General features: G+C 39.0%; 1 protein-coding gene across 1 annotated transcript in view; it reads right to left on the bottom strand.

The window, feature by feature from the left end:
• Nucleotides 1–20,310, bottom strand: part of brinp1 (bone morphogenetic protein/retinoic acid inducible neural-specific 1) — a 103,855-nt gene that overhangs the window by 61,887 nt on the left and 21,658 nt on the right. Inside the window, exon 2 of the mRNA XM_069171481.1 lies at nucleotides 16,308–16,575. Coding sequence (XP_069027582.1) covers nucleotides 16,308–16,525 — 218 coding nt within the window. The 5' untranslated portion in view covers nucleotides 16,526–16,575. The remainder of the gene's footprint in view (nucleotides 1–16,307; nucleotides 16,576–20,310) is intronic.

The following is a 20,310-nucleotide window of genomic DNA, read 5'->3' as shown; positions in this document are numbered from 1 at the left end:
AAAATGTGGCTTTCACTTTGACCCTCAATATGTTAGTTACAAAACAAATCATATTTAGTAAAACAATGTCCTCTACACAGTCATATTGTTTTATCTCGTGTTTGGCACTGCAAACATGTAATAACAAAATTTGACTGCATATTTTTGGAACAGTGAAAGTTAACTTTACTGAGCGGAATTGTTATTTTAAACTTTATAAAAGAGGAAATTTAATTGAAATAGAATTGAATCTCATGATAGCAGTTTGGGAATTTCTTAAAGGTGAAATGTTCCCTTTGTACTTTCACTTTCAGAAGAATCCAGTGTTGTGATAATCTCAACAGTAAGACTCAGATGAGAGGGCGCGGGGAATCAAATCTCCTGTACATCTGTACATCATGTGCATTAGTGAAGCTCATAATGAGAAGTTTTACATAGACTACATCAGAGAGGTGATGATTCAACTCTCTTGTAATCTCTGCTGCTTCAGCTTGTGGTTAACGTTGTACTAAATTTCATCATAATTCAGTATTAGCTGTATTACAGCTATAACAGACAAATGTCATTTGCTATAATGAAAAGTACCTTCATGATCTTTGCAAATGTAATATTTGAACTGCTTTGATGCTGTAACAAAACAGCAACAATTGTTGAATACAGAGAAGTGAAATCTGAGTGTGTTTGCTGTTTCCAGACATTGTCAAAGAATAAGATTTAGATGAAAGAAGATTTCAGCATTTTTAGCCGTTTTAACTGTTAGAATGATGGCAGAAATCATTTTTAAGTGTTATTTAATTGTGGTAAACCGTAAAATACAATATATGAATGTGTGAGACAAAGATTTTGTTGGTTTTGATTAAATATAGATCAGTGACATTCATAAAAGTAATGAAATGTTTAATTTAGAGTTACATTATTTTGTAAACCCTGCTGTTGCACTGCCTCTGCCACGATATCCCCCCGAAAGCCTCCGCAGCCTTAGAGATGACTGTATATGGCAATTTCTTCAGCCTACTTCACATTTGCTCTGGACTCATCCAGTTCTTCACGCCATGGTTCATGTTTCATATCTGATGACTCATTCAGTTTGGCTATTCTTGTCTACATTCCCATGATACAGAGAATTAAAAGAAATGACTAAATGAAGGAAAAACCTCATGTTTGCACGCTGGATGGTATCCCTTCACTGTACTGTATAAATGTGCCTTTGGATGAATCTAAATTTGGATGAATTTGAATGAATCCCATAGGCTAACAGAAGTGAGTCCATCAGATGAATCAGTAAACTGAAAGCCCAAATACAAATTATATTTATATTTGTTTAATTTAGCTGAAGAATGTGTGTCTCCCCTTTAAAATTTCAGTTGTATTCTTTGTGCCTCTAAAATGCGGCACTTCATGGTGTGTGTGTGTGTGTGTGTGTGTGTGTGTGTGTGTGTGTGTGTGTGTGTGTGTGTGTGTGTGTGTGTGTGTGTGTGTTCGTGGGCCACTGATGTGGTTTTGTCGACGTGTCTGCTCCTCCTGATGTGACAAGGAGCCGACTGTTTTCAAGCTTTGATAAAGGATGAACCTTTCATTTTCAGTCATTTGTTCCACTACTTGTTTGTTCAGGATGACTTGACAATCGCCGGTTGGGAAGGATACGGCAACATCATTTAAGTAAGTCATTTGTATTGTCACATAATAAAATACTCCTGAGGGTTACAGTCCACTTCCAACAGCCAATCAAAGCAGAGACTCTAACGGCTGTCTGTCAAATGCCCGACCTAAAAGCTGGCGCTGTTTGATGACTGGGACTCAAGCAAACTCACTGTTTTGTGAGATAAATAGAGTTTCTGCACTTGTAAAGCTATTTTAATATAATACAGTGGCACTGAAACGGCGTGTACGCTAATGGGTTACCGCTCTGATTAGCATGAACATGATGATCCGTCTAAACAACCATTAAAAAAAAGGAACAACAAAGCTGTGATCTCTGTATCTGCTCTCAGTAAAAGGAGACCATGACGTGAACTGGTCATTTTTGTTTTCTGCAAAAGTGAGTGGAAGCGTCTTATCAGCTCTTGTGATGCATTTTGTCATTCCACCCTTTCTACTCTGGACAGAAAGATAAACACATACAAGTATGAAATAATGATTGATGGGAGTTTTTTTTTTTCGTTTTTTTTTCTTGGAAATGATAAGGTTTTGGTAATACAATGTGAGACAAATGACTCAGGGTGTAATAATGCTATCTTATGAAAATTAATTAGCAAATTGGCTTACACATGGGGATTTTGCAATATAGCATCCTACATTATTTATGAATGCCCATTATACATTCCTGAGACATCACTGATTGAATCTTTGCCACTGTTCTTTATAGAGCCGTGCTTTGCTGACTGATAGCGGTGCACCATGAGGACCTCAACAGAAAACGCTGGCAGGCTGCTAGGAATGGGGGAGACTTTGATCCAATAATGGTAATTCCCCCATGAATGACTTTGTGCAGCGATTTTGTCTTCCCACTCAGTATTGACTTATTCCCTTTCATTCTGTACGCGGTGTTCCCACACAGAAACAGGGCAGCGTGATCTCATCCACTTGGATATAACAGCTTTCCAGAGATGTATGATAAATGTTATTACATCTAGACCACCATGCGGCCCAGTCAGATTTATGAATGTCCACATCTGTTGCATTTCAGAGGCTCACTTCTTTGGAGACTTGTCAAGGCTATGAACAAGAAGCCTCCATGATTTACATCTGGGAGCAACTTTTTCATTTGTCTAGTTCATGTGATTTACCAGCGCCTCACAGTAGGAGTCCATATTTTTTGGGTGTTGACCTCCGACAGGTTGTACTTCAGTCGGTTTCACCCAAGGTTGTTGCCACTTTAATGTCCATTTATCTGTCACCACAATTCATTTTTTAGCCAAGTAGCTAGCTAGTTACGTCATTGTATTTAACCGTGGTGGCACCGGCAGGATTATATTTTATAGGAAGCACAAAAACTACCCGTCCCGTTGTAGAATACCTTTGACGTCAAGGTTTCCTCAAATGCACATACATGTTTCTGCGCTAAAGTTACCGCCACAACACAACCATTAAACTCTGATAATCCTATTTGTCATAATGTCAGTGAGTGAATGCAGCTACAAAAAACAAAACACTTGTCAGTTGTATTTTGTACTTCACAGTTCGAACAGGATCACAGCTACAAGGCGCCACTGTTTAACCCTATCGCCATTCTTACAAAGCTCTCATTGGTCAACCGCTTTTCGAACTGGTGGAAACTCAGTGGAAACAACGACAGATTTAAATGAACTGCTGAACAGATCAGAGAAGTGGGCAAGAGATTCAGAGGTCTGGAACTGGCACAGCACATATTACGGCACAGTCACTCCCAACCAATGTGATAAAACGGACTAATTCTACAAAGTAGTAGTACACAGTTCAATACATTATGGTTGAACAGTTTTATTTTCTGACAACTGAAGTGGCTAATATGTTATGTCTCTGTGATTTGGCTACAGCAGAGTAGACCTCGTAAGTAAGGATATGAAATACACGTTCATGTTCCGTGGAGGGCAATAAGGACTTTTTTTTTTTCTTTGGGGAAGACCCCGTTGTTCCTGTGCTGTCACAGTATTATGTAGCAGAATAAAAAGGGAAAAAAAAAGAATTAAAGGGTGTGAGGGGGGCGCGGGTGGAGGGGGGCGGGGTGATTACAGGGCAATGCTCTGTAATAAATCAAATAGGCAGATACAGTCGAAATCCTGTGTGAATTTATACCATTGAGAATTATTCAAAATACTATGAAATGGATCTTAATCTTATGCTCCAGTGCACATTGAAGAACTACCCAAAAAGAGGTGGGATATTAGCAGAGCTGTTTGTGATTTATTTTTTATTTTATTTTCACTTCAATACCAAACACAGCAGAGGAAATAGTGGAGGAAATCGGGGGAGCTATTTTGAAACTCCGCTGTTCCGCCAGCACAGAGGCCATTAAAATATGCAAGTGACTATTCCAAGCTAATGGGTTTAGATAAAATTAGGTATGTGTTTGACAGTAAATCACTTTAGACTCACTGTCAAAGTTCCCACACATCTGTCAAGATATTAAAAATACTGGGCACACTGTCTCACGGAGATAGTTGGGAATTTTTAATTGAATTCAGTTAGGTAACAATCCACAGTTCATAAATGCACTTGATAAATATGATCTAGTACAGAACTATAACACTATCACTGTCTGTTTGATAAACAGGTTATATTACTGTTACCAATCCTGCCAGAACAGTAAGGTATTTTGTCTGCTACTGAACTGCCTTAGTATTTGGCTAAAATGACATTTTCTCTCCCTTGAGCACGATTCTACGAGTTGCAACAACATATTTTCAGGATGTGACATCATGCAACATGCCTGCAGAGTCCATCTGTGTAAAATGGTGGCATTAGGCCGATAATGACCAGATTGTTGTTGGTGCAGCAGAAAGGAAGGAAGAAAGGAAGGAAGGACGGACAGAGAGATGACTAGAGAGAATTAGTTGTGCAGGAAAAAGGATTATGTCAAGGTTACTGTGATGTACAAGGCTGTCTTCAATCTTACAGAGTGAGGGCTTAGTTTGTGTAGAATTTTTGTATTATTTCCTCAGCCAACTTTTGCATTGGATGTCAAAATTCAATTTCACACTCTCTTACTGTGTTGTCTTATTTACACAAAAACCAATAGCGAGCTGCGCACAGAAGAGGAGGAGGAAGGTGAAGAGAATAAAAAGAGACGCTGTTCCATTTTCTTTAAAAAAAAAATTGTGAATGATTTTTTTTTTCCAGTGCATGGAATAAAATGATGACCCAGTCAAATTACAAGGTCATGATTTTATTTAATTTTCTATCTGCAGAAAATGGACTGACTCCAAAGGGCATCCTCAACAGGCTCGAGTTAAAGCAAAGGGGAAATAAACACTATAAATCTAATTTACTTTGGGCCACAATGACACAGTTGATGCAATAAAGTATGCTCAGTGGCAACATAGCACACACTTAAATATGTTGGAAATTCATACTGAAACAGTGAAACTACCATTTTTTTCCCTTCAAATATTCAAGAACCTTATGTACCACGATACATAAAAAGATTCAGACTCCATATTCACATGTACGCATTGTAGTTATTAACTATTAATTAGAGCATATCAGCCAATGGAACGTGATTGCCTAAACGGGATATGATTGCTGGCATAATAGCTTTGTTAGTGCACTTTGTAATTGTGATGAGGCAATGAAATGAAAATGGATCTAATCAAAAACAATCTCTTAATTCGCTTTAATCTCAAGAATTTGATGGGACATGGTGCCGGAAGCAAATGCACGGGTGAGTTACACGAGCATGTGTTTGAATCTAATTAACTGTGTAATATGAGAAGTTCTGCTGATGAACTAGTCTGACTGTGTGGGCGGGGACTGAATGGGGATTATTATTAGCCGACACAACAAATAATGGCTTGAGAGACACAGACTTGCACTCAAATGAGAGCCAGAGTCATATGGAATATCACATAAAGCTGAATGATCACCTTGACTACACACGGGTAATTCAAAATGCCTTACCAATGAGCAGATTTCAAGTTTATTTTATTTATGTAAATCATAACACAAGCCCGCTCATGGCCCTTTAAGACATCTTTCCAATATGAAATGTAAAAATAATTTGAGTTGCTTTCAGAAAGCACAGTGCAGCTCTGAAGATCATTTCATCTATTTACATGTTTGGTCTTTCTGTATAGAGCTGATGAAACACTTCATCACACTCGGTGTCACCTCAAACAACGCTCTCCCACACATGTAATGAAAAAACCCACTAAGGTCAAGACCTTGATGCAGTAAAAAGAAACAAGTGCTGTTGATACTGCACTCGATGCAACTTATTGTATCCCATCCATTTGCTGCTGAACTCAATTTGCCCCATAATAACAGCCAGTCATGCCACAAATAAAACAGCATTATGTTGATGATTTCTGTGTGCTGAATTGGTTGTGTGTGTGTAATGGATAAAATAAGAAAAAGCTGTTTCAATTCAGTAACCCTTGTTGCCTTTGTCTCTACTAGAAACAAATTTAATACAACGACCTAACTTAATTCCTCTAAAAGACTGTATAAATAATAATAAAATCTGAATATTTGTCTACATATTGTCTTGCAGTCAGATAAAAAGATGAGACTTTGTTTTGCCAACTTGTTAACAACTGCAACACAAACTGTGAAGAGCGCTAAGGAAAATAAGATGCTTGAGGCTACATTTCAGCACCTTGGACAGCAGCAGTTTTCTCGATAGAAGCAACGTTCATTGCAAGCAGTATTGGAAAGTAGCTCTCAAAAATAAAATAAAATAAAATGAATATATATACATTCAAATGCGTATTATTTGTTTTATGTTGATGTGATTGCAAAAATAGCTATTCAGGGAAATCATCCTTCAGTTGTGAGCTTCTTTTTAAAGAGCTCAAGAATGAAGCTCAACATCTGATGTTAGCTAAATTGACAAATTATTCTGATTGGGAGATGTTCGGTTTGATAGCTCGTTTTGTCCAGAAAGCAAATATTTGAAATCAAATAATATTTCAAGAGACTGATTTCTCATAAGAGGTGCAGAATTAAGATCACCTGTTTGTGTCCTTTTTTTAGACACTTGACCCCCAGCTGGTGAGTACATTTCCACACTACTCTCTGGTGTTTTGAAATCCTACTTTAGCTGGCAGATATCATGTCACGAGCATGCACAAGTCACTGGCAATCTATAATATCACTGCTGCTTCACTGCTTCGAGTCTGAAAATGAGAAACATGTCATTACTTGTTAAGCCCGCTGGTCTCTGCTGTGCAAACCCCTAGAGATCACAACAACCTTCCCGAGGATATCAAGCCGGCGAAATCTGTGTCCTCGTTCTAAAACTCCCTTTGTACACACTTTTTACCCGAAAAACTTGATGTAGTACATCTTTCTTTTAACCTGAATGACTTTGGCTTCGACTTATTATCACTGCCGAATATCTGCAGGTAATCATAAAGTCCTGGATATCAGAATATTAGGAGCACCATTTAATGTAATAGTTTACAGTGCAAAAAACCAAGATGGCAGTTTTTATCACAATTAATATGCAATTGGCTTTCCCTCCTATGACAGACTAGATCTTTAAATAACTATGACTTCACAATTCTAAAACAAGTTACTTAGCACATAAATAAATACATGCAGTCAGTGGCGGCTGTGAATTCCCTGGATTACTAAATCATTTCAAACATATAACCTTTCTGAAGTCTCATGGCACGAGAGAACCTGCACTGCACTGCGTTTCTGACACGGCTAGGTTAACAAGGCCAACGTTTTCAGTGTTTTGCTGGAAGTGAACTGACTCAGATGTTCTGCGGGAGGTCGGAAATAAACCTTTTTCTGTTTCTGTGTAGGTCACACCAAACACCAAAACAATGCGCTGACTGCAGGACGGAGGGGTAGGAGAGGAGAGACGCCTCTGCTGAGGTGTTCAGAGGAGATGCTGTGCACAGTATGGAACATATTCAGAGGGTATGTATTTTTAGATATTGAAATACTGTGCTGTGAATTATCTCTTTTTAGTTTAAGTTTGCCCTTTGATTATTTCTATTGTTTTTAGCTATTGTACTTTTGAAATCATCTTAAAAGTCATTTTAACATACTACAAATGTATTTACTTGCAAAAGCAAACTTCCCAATGACCAAATATTATTATAATTTTGATATAACTTTGGTAGATATAACTAACTATGTTAGTTTGTACCCGTTAGCCCGAACACAACTATCAGCTTCGATTGTACTGAATACGTGGAGTTTATGGACCTCAGCTGCGCCAAACCTTAAACATGAAACAAGATCTAATCAGCTCTAACTACCTGTGTGGATGGATAACATCCTTACTGCATACAATACAAAGTGAAGAATAGCAGAGGTCATGGACTGCAAGGACTGAAACCTTGGCTTCACGTTTGAGAATTAAAAACTGAATGGTACATAGTTTTTGAAATGAATTGCATGGAGGAGCGTTTGCTGCCCAGTGTGACAGAACTGATATTGTTTCAGGAAACAAAAGGACCTCCTTTGGTGGAACATTTAGTATGATTGAGTGGCTTGAACCAGCACATCACAGAGATGGTGTGAGGCATCGCTGCTCCAGTATCTCCTCTAAAAAGCTTGTTGCTCTCGTGGTGAGGTTGTATTGCCAGTCTCAAGGGACAGTGGCACAGGCGTCCCACGCAGTGAATTAGTCAGTACTTAACCCTGACAGTTTCTTCTACCCTCCTGTTTCTCCTCTAATTACCATCCCTTCCTTGCCAGTAATTAAGTCATCCCACAGCGTGGGCTTTTTACCACTAGATTGGAGAAGGAAAGTGGCAGAGTCCCTCCCCAGATCAGCTCCTGTTGGTTCTCCCAAACCTACATAGCTGTGAAGTGTAAATCAACACCGAGCATCAGCACTACTCCAGTGATTGTAATTGCAGTGCAGCCCCAAGACGGTATTGTGTTTTGGATATGTGTCTTTGTGTCTTCGGTCTATGTATAAACAATGAGAACATTTCAGTAAAGATTACAGTAGAACTGATGTTTTCTGCGAAGCCACAACAAACCATACTCACAAACATGTAGTCACTCATAAAAACGTAAGTTTTTTCAAATAAAATAATTTGATGCTCAACAGTGAGAACAATCTGGAGATTTTAGCTGTCCTGGAATTTGAGTTTGCCTGACTGGCTTAGACAAGCGCTCGAAATCCAAGTGTTGGAAGTCGTTACTGCTTCAGTCAGCAAATGGGAATTCATGTATGCTGCCAGAGGACGAGGCGACAGCCAAAATTCATTACGGTGACAGCATGTTTGTCAGCCATCTAATTTTCTAAATATTCTCAAACACCTGGTAACAGCATCTCTGGACATATATCTATGTTTATATATAGATATCTATATATCTCGGTCTGTCTGTGTGCGTATGGAGATATAAATAGTAATAGAACTTTTGTGACCATCCTCATTTGACTGCTAAAATCCATCATCTACATGAAAAAGAAACTGTAGTAAATTCACCTTTTGGCTGAACAATCTTATCAAATTCTTTGCCTTCATTTCATGAACAATCGTCCATTAAATGAGACGGCGACAGAAAAAGGGAGAAAGAGAAGGAGTGAGAAAGACATCGAGACAGACAGAGACAGAGACAGAAAGAGAGAGAGAAGTGACAGCAAATGAGGGATGACTTCCAACCAAAATCCCTGGCTGCTGGACTCAGGGACATTGCAATTACATGGTCAGCATCTTAAACCCTGAGGCCACCAGGATGCACTTTTATTGTGTTCTGCTCAATGACAATACAATAGAACAGGTGACATATGGCTTTAGCTGCTGCAGATAATGTCAATGTAAAAGTTTCTGCAATAAAAAGTTCCGTTCCTTTGTTGAATAATGAGATTAAATTGTAGAAAGCATTTTTGTTTTGTTTTGTTCACAATGCAAGGGGCATTGTTATTAGTTTAGTTGGGTTGCTATTGTTTCTCCTATTTTATTTCACATCCATCCTGATTCCACCACAATGTTTGTCCTTACTAGACTGTCTCTGTCAAGTTATCACGGCAAAAAACAAACAAACTAATGAATAAATAAATGAAATTATGTCACATCACCCACTGCATTGGTAGATAAACACATGGATGAATGAAAAATAGTTGAATAGGATATTATTTTTCTCTTGGTGCGATCAATTCATACCTCAGTGAATGGAAGTGAAAACATTTTGACAGATGAAAAACACATGGTTTTATAAGTACAGCTATGATGAAATGCGGAGAAAGCTTTAATAACACGTGGCTGTCGTTGTTTTTTTTTTGTTTGCGGGAGAGCGGTGTAATTTGCTACGTGGTTTTTGTGAGTCGTCTGAATCACTCCACTGCTGCTGTGTTCTTCCTCACCTTGACTATGACCTTAATGCCAGCTCACCTGTCTTCTCCGCCGTTCCTTGTTTTAACACTGAACTCATCGGACCCCCCTTCGATGTCTCAAGCACTTACATGCATTTTATTTATCACACGCTTTTAGCACCTTCCTGTCTCACTGCCTAATGGCATCCCGGACCCCTCAATGTCTCTGTCCTCTTTCTTGAGTCTGTTTCATCCTTCCTTACTTCCCGACTGCCCCTCTCCTCCTCTTCCTTTGGCTACAGCCTGCTGAATTAAACATCGCTGCAACCTCTCTCTCTCTCTCTCTCAGCAAATCTGCCGACTACATCAAATCCTCCTTCCCTGGCTCTATCTAATTACAGATGGCTCATCCAAACTAATTCAAGACCTGAGTCGGACAAATGTTACACCTTGTTTCCTTTTAAAACAAATGAGGTGCAGATCAGCACTGACGGACACTTCCATGCCGAACACATGTAGAAACTCAATGAGTGTTTTTTCTTTTTTCTTTTATTTTGAACAGATGTTAACATATTGCAACACTGCAACAGACAGTTGCCCACGGCAAAGTAAAAGGAAAATTTGAAGAAAAAGGGGAAGCGAGTCTCAAGATTCAGGACTATCTGTTTGATGAAGGGTTTAAATTAGAGACCGAGTAAAATAAGTTTGCAGATGCAAATTAGAGCTGCGGATTATTCACTCAAGTTTTAGTGCTGATCAAGTGCTTGTCTCTGGTTATAACTGGGAATATTTAATATCATGAAGGGAATATGCAATTAGAGATATGCATAATGTGCTTGCAATAAATAGAACCATGTCACATATGTCAAAGCTTGCATCCAACTCTTCTAGCTGCAGAACAAAGTTGAACTTTGAATGTCCCTTGTTTTAAAAATCCAGCTGTGACCGTGATCCCCGATTCAGTAGCAATCTATATTTTATGGCAATAAAATGATGCGACAGATGGTTTGTTGCACGGTGCCATCTGAGAAGTCGTCTTTTGGAACTGGGAGGAAAAAAAAAAAAAAAAAAAAAAAAAAAAAACTTGGCTCGTGATTGGATGAACCATCTGTCAATCAACATCTAACACCAACAAATTTCAACCAATGAGATCAACTTTGTTTTCAAACGAACAGTTGTCTCTCACTGTCGTCACATCTAGGGCCCGCCCACAGCTGCCAGCAGGACCTCATGGGATGATGATTGGTCCAAACTGCTGCTCAGTCGAACACACACACATAACTTGAAGCCTGAGAAGAAGGTTTCTTGCGCTATCATGTGATTTTGATTTTGCAAGATAAGTAGTTTTAACCCTTAAATGTATATCGGCAGGTCATTAAGTATCCATGACGACTGCACATTACACACTGTATAGTTAATTTATGTCAGTTGAGGACTCCGTCTCCTGGTTTTTATCAAACAAGTTGGACAATGTTCTGGTGTAAAAATGTAAAAATAAATTTTTTAAAAAAGCTTCTTTTTAAGTCTATACATGAAGGGTGTATACGGTTGGCAGGAATACAAGCTATATATTAAGTGCTGAATACAAATTATAGAGATATGCTGTAATTTCAAGTTTGACCTTGTGGTCAGAGTTTTGTCTCCGTTTCAATGGCTAATCCCAGAGACAGTGTTACAACGAAGCATAGAAAAGGACACAGCGACTGCATGTCAGATAATATTCTCTCTGGACGGTCCAAATATCTCCAATTACTGGCCATAAGAGAAGTTAGGCCTGACGAAAGACTCTCGTGTTGTTACCTCAGCTGCATGCAAGTAGTCGTCCAGGACATATTTCCAACTTGGGAAGCAAGAAGGTTTCTCCTCTGAAAATCATTGCTATTCAGCCGGCTGAGGCCGAGGCCAGAGGAAAGCAAGGCGCTGCCACGACTACCAAAAGCTGCTGGTTTGGCCAGAATCACAATCATTTCACCTGAAAAACACACACAAAAACGTTGCACCTCTTCTGTCCATCTGCACTCGACCGTGAAACAGTGGAGCGGCACGCGTTGCTTGGGAACCACTTTGGAATAACCATGACTGTGTGACCGTGATTAGAGATTACTGTGATGACTAATTTGGGTTTAGTAGATGTCACTCTATTAAAGTGGGCTGAGTGCAAGTGAAGACAGTTTCAACATGAAAAATGTATGTATATCTATAAATAAATGTAAAAATGTATGAATAACATAAATATATTTGTTTTTGTGACTGTTAATGTTGCCCTAAAAAGATTATAAGCAACATTATTTTAATATAGTTTATTATATGGCTTTGTACAAGTGTCAGGTTGCTCGTGACCTGAGGTGTGTAATAGAGGTTGAAAAACATACATCCGTTCTGTATTTATATTTTTTTAACGCTACCAATTTTGTCATTGTCATTTGAGGCATATTAGTCTGTCATGACGACCACCAAGATGCTCTTTAATTTGATTTCAGAGTTTTAGAAACGATGATATCTTTATTTTTGTGCTGGAAAATCAGTAGATTTAACACTAGTCGTATGAAAAGCAGCTTTTACTGCTGTATCATCCAAACAGTCCAAAATGGCATTCAGCTGGATGGAAATACAAACTGAGACAAAGTGTGATATTAATGACGCTAATGTAACATTCCCAGTTGTTGTATTATACAAAGGAACATCTGCCTATCATGTGTTAATATTTTTCTTTAATCAGGTATTTTAGTAACATTTGGTAACAGTATGTAGGCTTTAATGAGTCTGTAATACTAATGATAACTGAAACTATTCCATGCATAAGCAAATATCTGAAATAAAACAAAGAGTATCTCAATTTCCCTCTTTAAAGGAGTCTGCATCTGCCAATTAGTTTATACAACGAGTTACATGTAAGCATAAGTCATACAAGCTTAGATGTACATAGACATGGCGGGGGAGAGGGAGGGGGTATTCAGGAGAGTAGTTGTAGGAAGAGAGACTGCGGTTGAGCCTTCCCGAAGTGTTATGAGCCTAAGAGACAAAACACCTGTGAATGAAGGTGCTCACTCAGTAACCCCAGATAAATACTGAACACTCTTCTTCCCTTGATTCTGAGGCTTTGTAGTAGGTTGTGTCTTACGTAGGTGGAAGAGCAATATGTGCAATCGTATTAACGTAGTTAGCCGAGGCACCGGATAGGTCTAGACAAGAAGTGTAATTGAGTCAGTCGACCTTTGTGGTGTCCACAATAATATAACACTTTTTAATCAAAGTCCTAAAATTGGACTTTCTTTGTTATTGCCACAGACAACACCCTGGTTTTGATTTAATTTAGTATTATATTCTCACAGGTAGTTGCCGAGTTTTGTTCAGCACCTTGGATACATTGAGGTTTTGATGAGCCGTGGTTCAATGACAAGAGCAGCTCCATCAAACCTCTCTATTCATTCAATTCTGCGTGGCTTTTCAAAATGTGATCAATCAGAGCGATGCATTTTCATAAATATTTTTATTATAAATAACAACCCTCATCTTGCTTCTTTGATTACAGTGCAATGCAGATTTGAGGCCTTTAAAATGCATTAATGGCGACCAGATTTGCATTTATATTGGATTTTTGCTCGGGCACACAAGAACCTGAGATAGAGCCTCGCGAACAAAGACCAAACAGAGAGCACGCATCATCTGAAACACATTTGACCTCATAATAGAGTACAAGCAAGAGAACGAGAGATGCTAGTGTGAGCAAAACAGGCCATCGAATTTCACCGCTAACTCAAGCACACATTGATATGCCTTATTCAGCTCAGGTCAGATACAAAAGCAATATGCTGCCAGCGGTGAAAGTGGCTTTCTTGTGACTGATGAATACCATACGTGAAATGTACACTTAGGCAAAAGGTTGAAGGGAAAAAAGGATGCACCTTGAACATTGCCATCAGTAGTGATAGAGTGGTGACAATTACTAATACAAAGCACACTCCAATAATTTCGTTAAGAGACATAAGTCTGGAGGGAGAGTAGTAATTGGTGCCCTGTGGTGTTTCTTTCCCCTTCAAGTGACGGTGACCTTTTCAGAGCACTAGACAACCGGCTGGAACCTCCTAATTCTGTGTTTATCCTTCAAATTAGGCACAGTGCCCACGTTATTAAAGATGGGGCAGATTTGTTTGTTGCTGATCAGGTTGGCATTGTCCACGCAGCGTGCCGCTGGGGTAATCTCTCTTGATAAGTGAACCCGAAAGGAATGGATGCTTTGTCTCTCTGCAAATCTGATTCAACCACTTTCCACTACTAAATCGTCGAGGCAGAGAAAGTCCCCGGGGAAATTTACAAAGCGATTCGGTCCTCATTGGTTGTTAGAGTAGAGCACGGCTGGGCAATCATGTGCCAAGGAGGACTGAGGGTATGTATGATTTCATTCCAACCAAACACTACACCAGCTGATGTCGCTGATTTCCTCCCCCTCACTGGTTGAAGATGTACTAATCACTGAAAATAACTGGTGGTCCAGGTTGGAAGAAAAATCCTCCAGAAGAATCTACAGCTTTGGGGAACGTTTCACACCTTGGCCTCAAGTACGGTATGACTATTGACAAAATCTATATCTATGCTGAAAAGCATATTTCATTTCGTCCACGACAGCAGTCATATAGCACACTGCACTGCGGGAAATTTCTGAGATCTGCAGCTGCAAACGTGAAATGGATCAATCAGACTTTACTTTGTCATACTGATGTGCAAATTTGCTGATTGTTGTCGTTTGATTTTTAATGAGAAACATCACATTTTTCACACTCTTAATACACAGTTTAATTGTCTTGTCACGATGAAAGCGATATCTAGCCCCGATGGCGGAATTTCATGCCACTAATGGTTTGTTAAGAGTGAGAAACGAGCGAAGCCACCTGGGCACAGCAATATTCCCAGCAGCAGCCGACATGCAAACACACACTCTCTGTTTTAATAAATCACTGCAGCATCACAGACACTCGACGGCTGCACCGAGTCTGCGGAAAGTGACTTCTGAAGTTTTGCCTCTGAGATTCATGTCTCTGTGCAACATCCTGCTCTGTCAAGTTACACATTATGCAAATGCATTGTTTACTGTTCATGTGGCAATATCAAGGCACCAAAGCCAGTGGGGACCAGAGGGCTGTGGCAAGTTACCAAGAGAGACGCAGCAAAGAGAGAGAGGACTAAGTCAGGAAAGGAACCGCTAAAAAAGAATGAAGCAAGTGACTCTCTTACTCTGTTTCAGTCCTTCTGTAACTCTGAGTTAGCAGACTGCAGCTGGATGCAAGGAAATCAAAGCACGTTGTTCTGAGAGAGAGGATTTTCTAGCCATCCAATTTGTGTACATTTACCTCGGTATGTGAGCTGTGAAGAAATCTTTGATGCGAAGCAACAAAAAACTTTGGAGCAGTTCATTACTTTTCCAATTACTGAATGTTGAGCAGGATTATTTGGATACAAGTACAGAAGAAGAGACAAAAATTTAATATTGACAACAATCAGTAATAAGTTATGTAAGACATTAGTCATTGTCATGGTCCCAATGCAGTTTAGGGTTAGGGTTCGCATAGAATGAGAACTAATTGGATATGAGAATGTTATTGTGTATTTTGATATGTGTGAAATTGAAAAGTGAAGGAAGTCATGAATGAAATTACTCCTTTGGTATGATTTATTTGCCTTGTGACATTTTGGGCCTTTTACTTTCCAGTGGTGAACTATTTGCACTCCTTTAAATGTGTTCAGACTAGAGGTGTGTAGAGTGTGAATTTCAAGGAGGGAGGCTCTAATCCTAAACACAGTGAAATTGCATTATGTGATGGAGCCAGCAGTTTAGGATATTGATTCATGACTTAAAAGTCAGTTTGTTGTATCTACCGCCCTGATTTTGACCTTTTTGAAATACGTCATAAATGTATTTAAAATGCGTTATGCACAGATATTAAACGTGTGTTATTAATTCCCAAAGTAGCAAAATGTTCCACTTAAGCTGCACCAGTCAGTGTTATTTCTGCTTAAAATAGTAGTCACAGAAAACACTACAAAAAAGATGAATAAAAATGTACAAATGTTGCTTTACAGCTGCAATACAAATCTAACTGCAACACTCTTGTTGTTGGTTTATGAGGATTATTTTCTTATCCTTTGTATTTTCTTGTCAGTCGATGAAATTGGTCCCAAGTAACAGCAAAGGTAAGCGAGAGTCTTAGTCGCACTTCATCAATATAATAAAAATAATTTATAGTGCTGCGACTGACTGCATCTAAATTTAAAAATAAGTGCTCTTATTAGAAATGTACACAGTTCAGCTTTTTGCAACTGAAATCTCAAAATAACAAAAAAGCATTAAAATAGACATTCTCCTAAAAAGCGTGAGAGGCATCAGTACACAGGCCAAAAGTGAACTCACCTATAAATTTTATATCTGGTCGTAAATCCTTGGCGGAATCTTTCCACAAAGGACAGATAACTCCGAGAGTGGTGGAAAGGTCCACGGTCAGAGATGAGCCAGTCATATTGCTTGGTGACATGTTGTTCAGTGGCCGACGGGTCCTGGCGGGAAGACTGAACTGTTATATGGTCCCATATAAACAGGAAGCAGATGACCTCAATAAACCTCCAGTTCATGCTTTTTTTTAAGCCGCTCTCTGTTCATTCTCGCTCCATTATGTGGAGACCTGATGGGAAGAGAGAAGAAAAGGGAGGGAGGGAGGAGGGGAGGGGGGGGGGGGGAGATGCAGAAAAAGAGAGATGTTACACCACAAAATCTATTTTAGCAGTACAAGAAGATGTCATAGAGTTAGGTTAATTGTCTTGTACTGAACAAATAAGATGGTGCCCTTGTCATTGTCACTTAATGTGACATGGTATGTATTTATTTTCTGCTCTTTTTTAGATCGTTCACACTTCATGCCTCCCAGGATTTTTTGTAATTTTTTTTAGAAAGCCACGCAGATTGCACCTCTCCATACAAGGAGCGCTATTCTTTTGCAGACGAGCAGGAAGTACACCCTCAGCGATGGGGCTGTCTTTTTTTTTTGTAATTGGTGTCATGATAAGCTCTGACAAGGTCAGAAGACTGCTTTATGATATGTTATGACACCCAGCCACTAATGTGGAGGAGCACAATCTCCCTTTACCCAGTGGTGTCAATTACTGCTGGAGGAAACGTTCAACTATTGACTTCATGGTTACGAATGATGTGGTACAAAATGTTGCTTTTTTTTTGTTCATCAAACACAAAATAGGACCTCAATTTTGGTCCTGCGTAAGAAGAGATGGCTGATAAAATTATATCATTTTTCTTATCAATAGCTGATAGCATTATTATACTAAATGTGACCCCGTGCTCTGAAAATATTTGAAATCATTTAAACAAAAAAGTGGACTCAGGGATCTGCAAAGTGGCTGTCTACTCTGTAGTAATAGTTTGTTAAAACCCTGGAGGCAGCAGATGATACAAACCTCGCCCTCCCTGGATTATAACGCACGCTGAAAATACAATACAATAACTAATATTCTGATATTCACATCCTATTTATTGGAAGCAAATGGAAAGAATAAATCTAGACAACATTTTATAAACTCAAACAAAACGTTAAAATGATACAATCCTTCATTGTGCGTGACCGTGAACAAAAATATCTATTTGGTACTAAAATTATGTGTCGTAGTTGCCGATAAGGAAATGATTTTCATCAGTAATTGCATTAAGGAACTTTGGCCCCTGGCCGTGGAGCAACAGTGTGCTATCAACTGCTACTGTATGCAAAAAAAATTCCCTCCCTTTCATGGTCTATTAGACAATAACACATCATAAAAGAGCAGGGAAAATTTAATGGGCCTAATCCTTTCCAGTTAAATACATGATGAACTACTTGATTGCCAAAGTTAAAGTAATCACGGTGGCACGGTGACATAGTGATAGAGACATTTTTATTATTTTCTTTTTTTCTGTCATCATAGTTCAAATTTGTGTAATTTTTTTGTGACGCCTTAGATTAATTCTGTATTGAATTATTAAAACACTGTTTCACCTACTTGCAAAAGGACCAGGAATAATTTGGAATAATTTGAATATCATCTCGCGTAATTTACAATAATTAGACTATTTGAAGCACAATCAGTTCTTAAAGTAATGAAATGTCAACTACTGAATGAGAATACTGAATAACAGCTATAAAAGCAGGCCTGTTTTAGGTTAATTATTTAAGATTAATTTGAACTTTGGTGTCAGAATTAAACAATATCCAATTTAATAGGGAAAGACAATGCTGAACAGGCAATGGATAATAACATTAGTGCGCATACAGTACAAGTAAATACAATCATTCGTAAGTTAATAAGTAATAAGTTACTACTTTTACTGATGACAGATTGGACTACGAAATCTTATTGAAATCTTTTGATGGCATGTCACAATAAAAACACAAGACTGCTTACAAATAAAGAAGTAATATGAGAGTGCATTTTGAAATCCAGTGTAATCACAACCACATTTTATAACAAGCTGAAATGACCTTTTTAGCTTGTCACATACGTTTGTATTTAAAATCCAGTTAAACATTAAGTATCTATGCAGCTTCAACACATTTTCTCCAGCATTTCTCTAGTTTGTATTGGCCACGACAAAGACACATTATAAAACTGCTGTATTTGCAGTTGTACAGTATGCCTCCAACCTTTTTCCCTGAGACTTACTTTGACAAAACTAACACTTATTCACATAGCTGAGCTCCACCAAACCAGCTGAATAAGCTTCTTTTTTGTGAAAAATAACAAATTGATCCTCAACACACACAAACCCAGTAGTGTCTCTCATCAGCTGCTGTCATTGTCTACTGCCAAGATGATTAATGGTAGACGATGGTTCAAATATGGATGTTGCTGCACAGAAGCTATAAATTCCACATGGATGCTTCACACACATCTCGATCCAACAGCATAGAATCTCTAAACAATTACTGCAGTTTCAAGCTGGATACCGAAAATTTGTGTCACCAGTTCAGTATCCGACCAAATGTGAAATATGGTCACAATCTGCCATTCTGCCACTGAGTTATGGTGTTGAATAATGGACACGAGAATGCAAGAAAGGACACCAAGCAGGCAAATACTTTTTTGGGGGAGTTGTGAAGCCACAGTCAAAGTGTATTGTAAATTATACAACTCCCCCCCCCCACACCCCCACACCCCTCCCCTCCCCCCTCCCCCCCCCCCCCCCCCCCCCACACACACACACAATGATAACACTAAAGTTAGTTGGTATGTGCTCTTGATTGGTCCAATGCCATGAAAACCACCTCTGGAGTTTACTCAGAGGCTTCGTCCTTTCCACCACCTGAGGTGTCTTTGCTGTCTGAATCCCTGAAAGCTCCCGCAGAGTGTACATTTACATTCATATGGCCACATGATGAGAGTAAATCCTCTGTGCTTCTTCCGATAAGCCACGGTCCAATCCGTACATTATTAACTGTCTATCTTGTACTGCCGTGCAATGATATTCATCCCGTGCCAGATTTTCTGCTTGTTTGCTTGGTGAGTTTTTCATCTGAACATTATCACATTTTAAACCAGAAGTTATTGCTCGATAAAAGAGACCTCTGGTTGAAACAAATTACAATAATTGGCAAAGAGGAATTCTGGCCAAAATATGAATTATTACAGCCATTCAACTCTAAAATCTCATGTGTTGTTACCTTTTCTTCATGTGAGATCTTTCCCCGTTATCAAAAGATGCAATTTGTCTGAATAATGAGAAATGCTCTAATGCAGGACATATCTTGTAATGACAAAAGATAAGGTTGAAAAAGGAGGAAACGTTTTTTGCGGTTAGAAAATATGTGACTCTCCAAAGAAAGGCTGACAGATTGATCCAAAATGCTCTCAAACCGCAATCACTGCATGCACCCTTAAAAAAAAAACCTCAGGGCTCCACCTTTCTGAATCAATGCACACTGGTGAAAAGCACTGTCCACATGAGGTGGGGGTGATGGACTTGTGGTATTTTGGGGGTTGGAAACGTGGTGCAGTGAACCAGCTGCACATCCAGAAATGGCCTGGGATTAGGAAACAGATACACTCTTATTCTTCCCTTTAAAAGATGCAGACTCTACAGAAGGCTGCTCTTTCAGTTTAAATATGGAAGCTACAGAGAGCAGTCGGAAGCATTTACCACACAGGGAAAGTTTTTCTTAAGAATTCACTAATGTTCACATGCATGAAGTGCTGACTCACTAAGAGCAAATATGCAGCACGGTAAATAAACCACTGAGGGTGCGTGATGTCAAATTAGCTCGGGAGGAGATAACACATTTGGCGAATAACGGTTACCCAAGTCCTAAGAGAACTGCTCAATCTATGAAACAGTTCAATGACATCACAAGGAGAGCCAAATAATTTGGCGGAGTACC

The sequence above is a fragment of the Embiotoca jacksoni genome, unplaced genomic scaffold (genome assembly GCF_022577435.1).
Source record: "Embiotoca jacksoni isolate LCO1_2020_lvr unplaced genomic scaffold, fEmbJac1.0.p SCAF_10, whole genome shotgun sequence".
NCBI classification, from domain to species: domain Eukaryota; kingdom Metazoa; phylum Chordata; class Actinopteri; family Embiotocidae; genus Embiotoca; species Embiotoca jacksoni.
Note: the sequence above shows the minus strand (reverse complement) of the source record. Positions and strands in the feature narration are given on the sequence as shown.